At 38.0% G+C, this 14,270-nt stretch overlaps 1 protein-coding gene and 2 long non-coding RNA genes across 5 annotated transcripts; 1 reads left to right on the top strand and 2 right to left on the bottom strand.

Annotated features, from left to right (window-relative positions):
- Positions 1 to 2,683: 2,683 nt before the first annotated feature.
- LOC149610298 (uncharacterized) lies at positions 2,684 to 6,018 on the bottom strand. The gene is made up of 6 exons (XM_089859531.1): positions 5,991 to 6,018; positions 5,333 to 5,412; positions 3,944 to 4,078; positions 3,668 to 3,865; positions 3,442 to 3,597; positions 2,684 to 3,011 (listed from the first exon to the last, which is right to left on the bottom strand). Exons 1-6 carry the CDS (start codon positions 6,016 to 6,018, stop codon positions 2,850 to 2,852), a joined length of 759 nt encoding a protein of 252 aa, XP_089715657.1. The 3' UTR covers positions 2,684 to 2,849.
- A 1,524-nt stretch (positions 6,019 to 7,542) lies between these two features.
- Positions 7,543 to 9,448, top strand: LOC149610297 (uncharacterized). The gene is made up of 2 exons (XR_016376574.1): positions 7,543 to 7,783; positions 8,980 to 9,448. It is a non-coding gene; the product is annotated as an uncharacterized LOC149610297 (long non-coding RNA).
- Positions 9,449 to 9,640: 192 nt separating this feature from the next.
- Positions 9,641 to 14,247, bottom strand: LOC149610296 (uncharacterized). Of its 3 annotated transcripts, XR_016376759.1 has the most exons (6): positions 14,117 to 14,247; positions 13,837 to 13,872; positions 13,254 to 13,430; positions 12,975 to 13,197; positions 10,082 to 10,803; positions 9,641 to 10,014 (listed from the first exon to the last, which is right to left on the bottom strand). It is a non-coding gene; the product is annotated as an uncharacterized LOC149610296 (long non-coding RNA). The 3 variants fall into 3 exon arrangements; XR_016376758.1 differs by having other exon boundaries at positions 13,254 to 13,872; XR_016376760.1 differs by having other exon boundaries at positions 12,975 to 13,170; positions 13,254 to 13,872.
- Between the last annotated feature and the right edge of the window lie 23 nt (positions 14,248 to 14,270).

The following is a 14,270-nucleotide window of genomic DNA, read 5'->3' as shown; positions in this document are numbered from 1 at the left end:
GCTATAGAGAAAAATCTATTCCGTTTACCAGTCCCTTTAGAGATCCAGCGTTCATGATCACTCTCCGATGAGATTCGTGCACCCGTACCTAGTTACCTTGGTTATGCGCATCACGTGACCACGCAAATCCAATTAAAAAAATAGCGGGTTTTTCATGCTAGCTTAGGACTTTGAAGCAACGACGCCTATATTACGTGTTGACACTGCACTTGTAATGATATTTTTTTATTTTCATCGGGCGTTAATCTTTAATCCATCTCAAACAGTTATCTAGTAGAGTTTTTGGTGTAGGGAAAGAGTAAAAAACCCTTACCTTTATCTAAGAAGTAAGAACCATAATTTACTATTAATAAAAAATAAAATAACGATAAAAAACGGACCCCCTTCCACGAGACGGTGGGGTATGAAAGAAGAGGCAGGTCAGAGTGACAGAGGTAAAAAGGAATTACGTATTATTCGCCTTCCCCGTCAGTAACGTCATCAAAACGTACTTTAAGTGAGCCTATAAGATAATTTAAACTTTTAATTACGTGTTGGAGGGAGGGTCTCTATACTAGGCTATGAGTCGGACTGAAGTAAATACTAACCGTTCTCCATTCCTGCTTCTAAAATTAAATTTATCCCTGGTATAGTAATTAAATTAGTAACTTGAAAAATATGCTAAACACAATAGAGAATTACTAGATTTGAGAGTTGTATTCACGTCTAATCTAGGTGTAGATTATTAATATCTGTGTATTGAGGAAGGTAAGCTCTTTCAGTTCGTAAAAGGGTCCCAAAAATTAATTTAAAAAATGTATTTCTTTATTTAGTTTGTGAAAAGACGGGCGTAAGTGTTTAATTTTGATCCTTTACATGTTCTTTCAGTAACAATCTAAAGAGATGGGGACCGCGGTTTGGACGTTTCTCTTCATCCGGGCCCCCCCCCCCCATCCTCCTGCCGCCATCATAAAAGGTAAGACCATGGACTCGATTTACATATTCTCAACTCTGCATAAGCTTTCAGTAGTTATACTTCTCAAGTAAGAAAAAGTACGTTAAAGTATTTTTAGCCACATCGTATGACGTACATCTACGGTGAGGCTCTTAGTTTGACCTGCCCTGTTGTTGTTGACCCGTCGTCGTCGTCGTTCCCGTCGTGCCAGTATAGAGTGCTGTCAGTTGTGACGTCAGGTCCAAGGTTAAACGTCACGAGTCTGCCTTTAGCAATGGGCGGCCATGACAGTTACCGTTTTTTCTTTATGGGAAAACAGCATGGGTGACGTCACACCGGCGCTTCTGACAGCACTCTATACCCACCTTTGGCTGTTTAGAAGTTTTCGTTAGTCGTTGAAGGGAAAGTGAAAGAAAGGAAGAGTGAAAGGGAGGTGATATTTTTCGTTCGTCTACTTATGAGGAAGGGAATTATGATAGTAAGGTTAAGCCAAGAAGTGATATCTAGTTTATTAGGGAGAAGGTAAAAGTTGCCTAAGTATTCACGCGCCATAGTCCCAGTACCCCCTTCAAAATACAAACGGGGAAGTAAAAGGAGGCCGGGCTATTTCGCCTCTCCTCAGTCGGAGACTTAGTAATTTACGTCATTCGCGTCGCACTGACGTGAGTTTTCAAGAACCAATGAGATGATGGTTGTAATTTAGAGGCGGGGATTAATTCCGGACCTACGTTTGGACTGGAGAAAGCTGGAAATGTGGCGAATCTATACCTTCTTCCTAATAAACTAGATATCACTTCTTGGTTAAGCTATATACTCTCCCGTTAAAATTCGTCTCACCCGTCGTCGCCGTCGACAATACGATTTCACGCTTTCAATATGGCTCCCCTATTTAAAAATTGAAAGAAATCGAGGGGAATTTATAATCTAGGCAAAGAAAATATATACTGATGTTATTTTTGGAATGGTCTTAAGGCACCGGGATATTACAATTATTGGGTGTTTTACCGAATTCTTTCTCTTTCAAACGCTTCTGGCCATAAGTTCATGTTAGAAATTTTTAAGATACAATAAGTATGCGTAGGCATAAGTTGTAAATTAAAAGTTTCTGTACGTGTATTAATGAACGTTAAGTATGTAATCATTTTAGCACTCATCATCGAGGGGATAATCACTAAAACTTTCTGTTATTCTATTAAGGGTTACTTGTTTGTAATCAGTTTAGCATTGTTAAAGCTAAAACCTCGTTTTTATAATGGCCTTACGGGTAATCATTTTAGCAATGTTAAGGGTAGCGCATCGAGGGGCTACTCACTCAAGTTTTTTCTTGGCGTCGCACTATTACAATTATAACATAAATATTTTTTATTGAAGTAAGGATTACTGGTAATCATTGTAGCTCAGTTAAAAGTAGCCCATCCAGGGGCTATTCACGTAAATTTTATGTACGCCTGTTAAGTACGGTACGATGTGGCTACTATTATGAGCCCAGCCCTTGGCCCATCTTGTTTACCTTTTATTTATTAGAAATTTTGTTTAATCAAATCTTTCGTGTTCAAGCATTATTATTTGCCGGTTCAAGCAAATTAATGAATATTTCTGTTTAGTTCTATCAAGAAGTGATATCTAGTTTATTAGGGAGAAGGTGTAAGATGCCTAAGTATTCGCGCGCCATAGTCCCAGTCCCCCTTTCAAAATACAAGGGGCTCTCTCAAGTCGGAAAATACGTAATTTTCGTCATTCGCGTCGCGCTGACGTAAGTTTTCAAGAACCAATGAGATGCTGGTTGTAATTTAGAGCCGGGCATTAACTTCGGACCTACGTTTGGACTGGAGATAAAGCTGGAAATGTGGCGAATTTATACCTTCTTCCTAATAAACTAGATATCACTTCTTGGTTCTATCATGGAAGAACTAATTTATTTATCATATATATATATATATATATATATATATATATATAAATCAAAGTTCTGACTGACAAACTGACTGATTATCAACGCCCAGTCCAAACTGCTTTGTTTGTTGGCTTTTTCAATTAGTTCGTTGACCATAGTGTCCAATTGGAAAAGCAAGAATTCCTAGCGTGTAAGTACATTTTTTAGTCAAGAAAATTAAAATTAGCTAAAATTAATTAAGAGTTTCTTAATATTAAACGGAACAATTAGGGTTTCTAAAAGTAGAAGTATATGTTCCATAAGTATGACACTATCTATACAAGTTCGTAATGCTAGAGACTTAAAGCTGGAGTTAGTTCGCGAACGACAAGCGATAATTGAAGTCCTACACTCGGAGGTTAATTTTGCAGGACTTCCATCTAGGTCCTATTCAGTCTGCATTACTAAGCCTTTGACAGCAGGGTCTCTCACCAGGCCTCCCTCGCTTTACCTCGAATCTATGACCTACTTCACTCACTTCATGACAAGCTCCAGTTTGTAACCAGTGACAAACTTATAGAACATATCTCATGGACTTATGTTAAAAGTAAATGACATAACTAGGGTCTCTTACCAGTGGTAATTTATTCGATTCAACTTTAGAGACAGTATTGAACTTCTTCGGACGCAAAATATTTCCTATGCCTTTCTTGGCAACTTTAGGGGAAAATGGTGCTTCTGATCTATTGGTTTTGACTCTTTGGAAGGAAGTTACTAAAGCCGCTCTCACCTGCACAGATAAAAGTTTGTTCTAGACCTTTTCAATGTTTCATTAGTTAATAATTACGTAAATAACTTACAAATCCCAATGCTAGAAACGTTATAGAAATTGTTATGGCGTAAAAAAGCGATGTTAAAATGTAACGATGATCCCCTTGTTTTGAGCGCTTTGAGTTTATAATATTGACCGTGGTGGTCACGTGGTTAGACGTTTCAACGTCAGACAGAAGTAACTTTTGAACTATCACGATTCCGAACAAGAAAAAACACCATATAACCTGAACAATCAATGAACACAGGATATATTTAACATACTGTTGTAACGCAAGTTCTAACTGACATAATTAGTGACTTACCATAAGACAAAGCAACTGTTTCCAAATTGCAGCAATGGCCTTAACGAATTTCTCTAACAAAGGATGGAATTTCAGAAAACCGAAGCAATTTAAAATGTGAATGAATAGGAGCGTTCCTCTTAGACTTTTTCTTAACTGTAATAAATAATTATTTTTAGCTAATTATGATTATGTAACAATCAGATCTAGCGCTTGACCTTCCCACCCCAACCACACGTAGATCATACAAAATGATTTTCGTGACTTGTTTTCTCTAGAATACAAGAACCCACCCCAACCACACGTAGATAATACGAAATGATTTTCGTGACTTGCTTTGTCTAGAATATATCAAAGTTCTGACTGACAAACTGACTGATAATCATCGCCCGGTCCAAACTGCTTGCCCTAGAAGGCTGAAAATTTGCAGGAACGTTACTCATAAGTAGTAGGCGCGTACTAAGAAAGATTTTTCCAATCCGCCGCCATCTTAATAAATGGCGCCCCGAAATGTAAAAATTCTTCTCTATGCAACAAAGTCCGCGCGTTTCAACCGATTTCGCAAATATTTAGTAGACTGGTTTCCTTTAACCTATAGACGGGCTGAATGGTCGTTTGGGTTCGATTTGTTGCCATCTTTTTAAATGGCGGCCAGAAATTTAAAACCCTTCTTTATGGAATAATGTCCGCATGAAAAGTAATAAAAATGTCCCGACGGGCTGACGGGCAACGCCTAGTGCCTTCGCCCCTAGGGTGCTACAAAAATATTACTCGTCAGTAAAATCTACCCATTCTTTATATCATTTTGATATCATACACGCGAGCGACGCCGCGGGTAACAGCTAGTTTATTATAATTACAGATGTTCGGTATTGATTCAAACGTTCCTGGCAATTCCGGCGTTACTCTATTCCTTGCCGCCACATTGGTATTTCTTTCTAAGCTATAAATGTTTATGTTTTGAGGGGTCCGACTATACCAAAAAAAAGCGTACGGAATTTCGGGATTTCTTCTTGATTTCGCTTAAGATTTCGGAATTTCCTCTTTGATTTCGTAATTTATTGATTACTTCAAAGATTTCGCGAGAAGCGTACGGGATTTCGTGTAAATGTCGGACCCCTCGACAATGTATAATTTAATAGTGAGATTGAAGTAGTTTATAGTGTCACCGAGGGGCTAAACACTCGCGCATTCTGGCCTCAGTGTAGAAAAGCGCTACTTGGGAGAGCTAATATATTTAAATCCCTCCACCGGACTGAAACAATGGTTGGGTAGTTATTTTTGTTTATTAATTGATCTTAGTACCGAGGTAATTATTTAGCAACTCTGGGTTATCTAAACAAATAATTTAATACGAAGTTATAACAAGACGACCCAAGGGCTGGGCTCGTAAGAGTAGCCACATCGTACCGTACTTCGATGCGCATCTTTTAACAGTGGTAAAACATGGTACCCGTAAAGAAAATCAGAGTGAATAGCCCCTCGATACTCTAACAAATAATTGGAACCCTCAATCCTTATTTCAATAAGTATTTTGGTTACTTTTAAGGGTTGGTCGCTTTAGAAATTGAAAGTTCAACGTTTTTACTTCTGTTATTTTTGTATTCAAGGTTGGGTGGGGTTTTTTTTTACTATTGTTCACTTATATATATATATTTCTTTTATACGCTTAATCTATACATGGTTAATAATATTTATGCAATTTCTCAACACTCAGTGACTTTACGCACTTCCTATTTGGACCCAAAAGCGTAATGCTACGCTTTGCCATCAAATACCCTGGTTTTCCATCCTAACAACCTCGTTTTCCACCGTAGGATATTAGCGTGGGAAAACAGTGGAAATTCTAAGCCGATTAAAATTTGTTAATAATAGAAATTTTTTTATTATTTTCAGTACCTGGACTCAACACTCGGAAGTTACGCGTTTATAAAAATATTCTTATTGTTTTCATTATTAATCTTTTTAATAAAATCTAATGTATCAATGAAATATATTTCAAAATAAAAGCTTGCGTTAATATTTATAAAATATTATTTGATATAATCATTTCTATTTATAAGCTTACTAATTATAGTTATGGCTATTTCCTTCATATAGGATTTTCATTGATGCTACATTATGAGCCTATTCACGGCTTGTTTCCTGTGCCACGTTCGGGAAGGTACGTCGACACTATCATGGACGAACCAATACCGATGGCAGCCCATAGAGCCTCATACTAAGCGACTAAATAACCAATGTTAAGATTATTTCCCCCTTTTCAGCCCCAAAATGGACGGGGGGGTTATGAAAAATACCGAGTCAAATCCCGGAAAAAGCTAGCGCCATCTAGACAAAATAAGACGTAAGATACTTCCCTCTTTAGAACGTTGATTCCCCCACTATCCGGTTTGCTACTATCTGCCGCTAGAAGGCGAATTAACAAGTATTTTTCAACTTTCTCCCTCTGCCATCCGTCCATGACATTGGTTCGTCCATGACACTATTGTGGAATAAAGGGAGCCTTCTCATATTACACGGCTCCAGCAAGTTTCAACGAAGCGTACTTTCTGTTTTAAACATATACTTTTGTTTATACTTTATAAATGTACTATAGAATAAATAAAATGAAATAATTGTTCGTCGATTTAATGAATCTCATTTTTATTGCTTTTCTTTTACAGGCTTATATACATATATATGATCATTAATAAATAAATCACTTTTTAGCACTGTTAAAGGCAGTGCGTCGAGGGGCTATTCACCAACGAGAATTTTCTTTCAATGGTGATTTCTATTGATGCTTTTAAAAAGCCATTTAAAATGGATTTGGATTAATGGTTGCCTCTGCATTACGAGTAATCATCGAGGGGTACTCACTAAAAACTCGTTAGTGCTTTTAAACGGGATTGGGATTACTTAGGGGCTATGGCTGATTATTATTATCATTATGAACGGATAATTAAGCATTAACACATTTGCCACTAGGGGCGCTGTATACGTAGTTACGTATTTACTGACATCTAAAGCATGATAAATTCTGCTAGACTTTCGTGTAAGCAATAGATAGTTCATAAATTGCCGTTAGGGGCGCTGTATACGTAGTTACGTATTTACTGACATCTAAAGCATGGTAAATTTTGCTATGACGTCATATCGGGTGACGTGACCAATGACGTCATATCGGGTGACGTGACCAATGACGTCATATCCGGTGACGTGTCATAACGTCATATCCGGTGACGTGTCATGACGTCATATCCGGTGACGTGTCATGACGTCATATCCGGTGACGTGTCATGACGTCATATCCGGTGACGTGTCATGACGTCATATCCGGTGACGTGTCATGACGTCATATCCGGTGACGTGTCATGACGTCATACCGGTGACGTCACCTACGACGTCAACGAGGTTATTGACTTGTGACGTCACGACAGATGTTAATGGTAAAAGGTAAGGATTTTCCATTCATTTAGGCCTACCGTTCATTCATATAGGCCTAGCGTTCATTCATATAGGCCTAGCAGTGTTCAGCTATTTGGATTTCGTGCCCGGGGTATGGCGCATCCGAGTCCGCGCATAGTAGCTTTTAGCGCCCCCCGACGTTGGAAATGTATTTGGTTACAGGCAAAGGTCAGACGGCTCATTCGCTGCCTGGAAGCCTTCGAGGTCAGACGGCTCAATCTTTGCCTGGAAACCGTCGAGGAGGGAGGGTCGCTTGGAAAAACCTTTCTCGGATCGTGATCCGGCTTTACAGGTCGATTCTTGATAGCTCCGCCATTTCTCTGCTCGTTTTTGCCGAGGACGCATGCTGAATTCGACGCTCTTCAACTTATTTGGCAGCCATTGCTTCACCTCGTGGTGCTTTAACAGTCCGTAAGCCTAACTTTACAATAATCCAAACTCATCTAGCTCCCCTTAGATTATTTATTTTATTTCAAGTATTTAAATTAATTAGGTAGTGTTAAATGTTAGTTATTTTTATTTATTTATTAAAAATCAAGTACCATAAATAAAATTTTACAACGAGATGTTGGACAAGAGAGAATCCCTTAATAATTAGTTTAGAGGCTATTATTTAAAGATATTAAACGGGGTACGTAATTAATTTGGAGATATCGCGACAGATTTTCGGAAATCAAGTTCTGCCGGGATATTTTTAAGACACGAGGTTGCCCTAGGCCTAAGTTAAGCCTTGTCCCATTTAAACCCTAGTTATTTACGGGGTCTGTCCGTGGGAATAGTTTTAAAATGAAAGCAGGTTTTCCTAAAATTAGTCAAGGAGATATTTTAAATTAATTTAGAGGTAAAGCGACAGATTTTCGGAAATCAAGTCCCGAAGAGATAATTTTAAGACACTAGGTTAGAGATAACGCGACAGATTTTCGGAAATCAAGTTCTGCCGGGATATTTTTAAGACAGGAGGTTGCCCTAAGCCTAAGTTAAGCCTTGTCCCATTTAAACCCTAGTTATTTACGGGGTCTGTCCGTGGGAATAGTTTTAAAATAAAAGCAGGTTTCCTAAGATCAGCCAAGGGGGTATTTTAAATTAATTTAGAGATAAAGCGACAGATTTTCGAAAATGAAGTCCCGAAGAGATAATTTTAAGACATGAGGTTGCGCTACCTTAAGCCTAAGTTAAGCCTTGTCCGAAGGTTTTTTATTTATCGGTTCTATGGGAGTTAGTTTAGGGGATGTTTTAAATTATTTTCATGATTAAGTTACGTAATTTAATTTAAAATAAATGGTAGATGTTTTTCTAAAATAATTTTAGGGGATGCTTTAAATTAATAGGGTAATAAAAGGGTACATAAAATATTTTAAAATGGTTTTTCTAAAATTATTGTCTATACAATTTTGGGAAATAATTAGTTAGCCAGATTATTTAATTAAGGTTGGCAATCGCGGTAATCAAGCCTTTCTTTAATTCGGGGTAGTTGGTCGCCTGTTTTGGTAGCACGTTTTTTAATTAAGGACACAATTTTCTTAAATTATTTAAATCTAAGAGATTATTTTGTTCTGCCCAAAAATAGGCAATAGTTTAAGATGTGTTATTAATGTTTTAATTTATAGATGCGGCTGATATTCTTCGATTTTTCCGTTGCTTATCATTCCGAAACTTATCATTCCCGATGACTTCCGCTGTTCTGGACTTGCTATGTATCATTCCTGATGACACGCTTTGTTGGATTCACGTTACATGATGTCTTCTGGACTTGCTATGTATCATTCCTGATGACACGCTTCGTTGGATTCACGTTACATGATGCTTCTGGACTTGCTCTTTCTCCCAGCGCTGACTTAAAGATATGGAGGAAGTCATCGAAGCTAGAAGACACAAAATACATCTTTTTTAGTTGAAAATTTTTCATGTAACCACTTAACTTAATTTTTTTGCTTGCGAATTTTATTTGTAACTACTTATTACTTTTTTTGCGTTCAAACTTTAACTTACAAAACTCTTTAATATTTTTTTGTTCGAAATTTTTGTAAACAATTTGGTTTTTTTGTTTTTTATTGAATAAATTTTGCCTTAAACCTCGTTCTTTCTTTTCTTTGAATATTTACGATACTACACTTGGTTTCGATTTTTTTTTATCGGGACTTAGGGAGTATTTTTTGACCCCTTTTTTATACTTTTTACTTAAAAATAAGGTAAATAATACATAAAAAAAAATTTTTTATTAAAAAATTTTTTTTTTCATTAAATATTCATAAAAAAAGTAAAAAAAAAAATCAAAAAATATGCAGAAAAAGGTCAAAAAAACTACCCTAAGTGTTTTTCTTATGTTTTTGTACCTTCCATAGTAACGAAATTTTTTAATTAAAACTTAGCTACCACCCCCAAAGTAAGCCTTGCGAGCCCAATTTAAATTTAACAAGTCCCTGTTTAACTCGGGAATAATTAAATTTAAACTAAAGCCCGCTGTGAAGCCCCCAAAACCAGGAAACTTCGTCCTTAGCATGGGATTTCCAATGACAGTCCACTCGCAGGCGTCCACTTCGTCCTTAGCATGGGATTTCCAATGAGAGTCCACTCGCAGTCGTCCACTTCGTCCTTAGCATGGGATTTCCAATGAGAGTCCACTTGCAGACGTCCACTTCTTCCTGCGCATGAAAAATTCGAATTAATATTTGGGAAAAAATGGTACACACGTAACTTCAAATTAATTACCTTAATATGAGAATCCACAAGAGTATTCTCGCATGATGTAACGCAAAATGTTCAGGCATAAGACAAATGACTATTTTTTGGCATAAAGGCACACTCGTAACAGTAATAGGGAAAGAATACCGTAAAAAGGTAAGCCTCGCCTTAAACCCCGCTTAAAATCGTGTTTACTTTAAAGGACAAAGCGTATAAGCAACCTTCTACCTTAAACATAAATCATAAATTTATTTAAATCCTACAAAACTCCCTCAAGGAGTTGCCAAACGCTTTTCCCCTAAAAATATTTATAATTAAAACCATAAACTAGATACCTTAACACCGCAAAGGGAATCTCACCCTTGAAATCCTGATTACGAGTTCATTATTCTTAAAAGGGAGGGCTAGGACCAGTGTTCACCTATTCCATAAGTAAGATTTTATTTATGTCCTGGCGAAAAGAAAAATCCCTAAAACTTTAAGGACACAAGCGCTTCCCTTCTAACAATAAATAGAATAATAAATAATAAACTAAATACCCTAATAATTGCCTAAATGTCTCACAGGCTGTCTAAATAGTTTTGGTAAGGAGATTCCCTTTCAACGGATAAAATCAAAGTGTAGACCTAAATTAAGAAGGGGATTGTAATGTGTTCATTAACCTGATTAATATTGGGTGCCTTTTGCCAAAAAAATAGTTATTGATTCTAGAATTCAACATAAATTTCTCCTTTGGAAACAGATGGTAGCTATAAAAAATAAAATTCAAACAATCAAATACAGATTAAAATTATTTCAGGGAAGGATTAAGCAATTTTGCACCCGGGGGCCGGGATAATGCGCACCCCCTTAAGTCGAAAAGATAGGAACAGCAAATGTTGCTAAGGGGGGGAATAGTTTAACTCAATGTGCCCCCAACAAGCGTTGCGCCCGTGGGCCAGTACCCCCTTGTCCCCCCCTTTAATCCGGCCCTGACTAAAACATACTCAAAGGGCATCTCCCCATCTCTAGTAGAACCAGAGTTATGAACCTCCAAAGTTGGGTGTAATGCTATTCCTATGGAGGGTCTGTTTATGAACATTTTTCTCAATTACTTGACCCCTGTTTAAAGGGACTGTGAAGAAGGTATCGGCGGGCGGGTAAAAATTATATGAAATACGTCACAGGCACCACGTGACGCCAAGGTCCCAAGACTCCACATAGAGTGGGACTGGACACCTAGTCCTTGTTTTTCGCGAGATTGCAGCGCCAATTCCCCGAAGTGCTTATTTTCGAAATAAAACCAATTAAGCTTCTTTGCAACACACCTCTCCTCGGTCACGTGACTCTGACGTATTTCAAATAATTTTTACCCATCTGCCAGTTTTTAGTATGGTTGGATGGGGGGGGCAAATAGGACTATAACATACTCAAAGGGCATCTTCCCATCTCTAGTAGAACCAGAGTTATGAGACTCTAAAGTTGGGTGTAATGTTATTCCTATGGAGGGTCTGTTTATGAACATTTTGCTTAATTACTCGGCCCCAGTTTGTCTTAATTCCAAGTCTATAGTATGGTTCGATGGGGGGCAAATAGATACTCAAAGGTCAAAAACGACTTAACTCCTTTGACCCGAAAATTTATCAAGGTCATTGTCCACTTGAGTGTGCAAAAATAGTGTCGCGTGTTCATGGTCAAGCCATCAAAACTTTGGGTGTAATTATGGTGGGATGGCGGGGGGGGCAAATGGGACTATAACATAGTCAAAGGACACCCCATATCTCTAGTAGAACCACAGTTATAAGCCTTCAAAGTTGGGTGTAATTATGGTGGGATGGCAGGGGGGGGGGCAAATGGGACTATAACATAGTCAAAGGACACCCCCGTATCTCTAGTAGAACCACAGTTATAAGCCTTCAAAGTTGGGTGTAATTATGGTGGGATGGCAGGGGGGGGCAAATGGGACTATAACATAGTCAAAGGACACCCCATATCTCTAGTAGAACCACAGTTATGAGCCTTCAAAGTTGGGTGTAATTATGGTGGGATGGCGGGGGGGGGCAAATGGGACTATAACATAGTCAAAGGACACCCCATATCTCTAGTAGAACCATAGTTATAAGCCTTCAAAGTTGGGTGTAATTATGGTGAGATGGCGGGGGGGGGGGGCAAATGGGTCTATAACATGGTCAAAGGACACCCCCGTATCTCTAGTAGAACCAGAGTTATGAAATGTTTATGAACATTTTGCTTAATTACTCGGCCCCTGTTTGTCTTAATTCAAAGTCTATAGTATGGTTCGATGGGGGGCAAATAGATACTCAAAGGACAAAAACGACTTAACTACTTTGACCAGAAAATTTATCAAGGTCATTGTCCACTTGAGTGTGCAAGAATAGTGTCGCGTGTTCATGGTCAAGCCATCAAAACTTTGGGAAAATTTATTGGTCAAAACTGGCCAGTGACCCCCTTAGTTTTTAAAAATATTATGGGACATTTTAAATGTTATTGGACAATGTCCAGTATCCTGTGCTTATTTCTGGCCATGGACACCCATATTTACAGTACACCAATAGATTTGTTAATTGAAAACATTTTAGAGAAATACAGCTACTTAAAAACCTCATTTCGGAGTTAATAATTATACAGCTGCCGTTAAAGGTTTTCTACTAGCTTTAATTAAGGGCAATTAACCAAAACAACAAAGCGCATTAGTTTTTTAGAACTATGCAGTTTCAAATAACTTCCATAGTTTCATAATCAATACATAAAATCAACTAAGGTTATGTTTTCTACAAACAGACAAGGGTCGTAATTAATAAACCTATTTGTCATCGTTAAGGATAAAGTTTCCACTTGTAACGCTTAATTTCCAATCGGTTGCGATAAAACTTTGGTATTTAATCTAAATTAGCCCATAATATATAAATAAAATATTTACCTGGAAATATCTCTTTAGCAATAGCCACTGAAAGAGGCAAGAGCTTCCTTGAATCCGTGTTGCAAACGTGGTCCGTAAGCCTTGGTAATAGTAGCACCAGAGAGTGGTGCCAACCGTCAACGTGGTTACGATAAGCCTTGGTCGTAATTAACAAACGTATTTGGCACGGTTGACCATAAATTTTCCACTTGCAACGCTTAATTTTCGATCGGTTGCGATAAAACTTTGGTATTTAATCAAAATTAACCCTTAAAATATAAATAAAATCAAAATATTTACCAGCAAAAATCGCACAGAAAATCGCAGCATCTTGTTCCCACGGAAATCGCCCCAAAAAGCACCCAGAATGATTAGTCTTATTCCTTGCTAACATGGACCGCTAGATGGCGCTGCTGAAGTTAGGCAGACCTCAAAATATGGCGGGAGCGTGCGTTTCAATTTTATTGTTTCTATCTTCTAATATAATTAATAATTAGTTAATTGTTATTTAATAATGTCTTCTAAAACACTTTTCTCCACTTTTAAAAAGCAGTACAGGAGTTTATGGATTCCTACAGCTGGAAAAACTACCCTATAAACATGTTTGTCCCATAGGTCGAAACCTGAAATCATAATAATCAAACTAATTCCTATAGAGTGCTGTCAGTTGTGACGTCAGATCCAAGGTTAAACGTCAGAGTCTGCCTTTAGCAATGGGCGGCCATGACAGTTACCGTTTTTTCTTTATGGGAAAACAGCATGGGTGACGTCACACCGGCGCTTCTGACAGCACTCTATAAGCCTATCGGCTACTCCCACTTGGCCCAGATAATTCTAATAAAAAAAAAATGAAATAGGTCTCAAAATATAGAATAGAACTTACTTGACTTCTCATTTAAAACTCGGCCATGAAAAAAATCTGTAAATAAAATAAAAATGCTCTAAAACCGAGTCCACTTCCGATTGTTTTCCTATAGAGTGCTGTCAGTTGTGACGTCACGTCAGATCCAAGGTTAAACGTCACGAGTCTGCCTTTAGCAATGGGCGGCCATGACAGTTACCGTTTTTTCTTTATGGGAAAACAGCATGGGTGACGTCACACCGGCGCTTCAGACAGCACTCTATAGAAAAAGCATTAGGAGGAAACAGGGTTGGTAGCTCACCTAACGGCGAAAGTCCGAACTAGGGGCGATTTTGGCATTTGCTAGTCTCGGGTAAAGCTGGCAGGCCTTTAGCCAACGAAAGAAGGTAATCCAAGTTGGCCATGCACTAGGCAGCGGCGCTCCCACGGAGGAATAAAACTAGGAGATCCTATTC

Source organism: Phalangium opilio, unplaced genomic scaffold (assembly GCF_054372755.1).
Source record: "Phalangium opilio isolate 3A_F unplaced genomic scaffold, DU_Popi_V2 ptg000329l_1, whole genome shotgun sequence".
NCBI lineage: Eukaryota > Metazoa > Arthropoda > Arachnida > Opiliones > Phalangiidae > Phalangium > Phalangium opilio.
The sequence above is the reverse complement of the archived record's forward strand: the minus strand, read 5'-3'. Positions and strand labels throughout refer to the sequence as shown.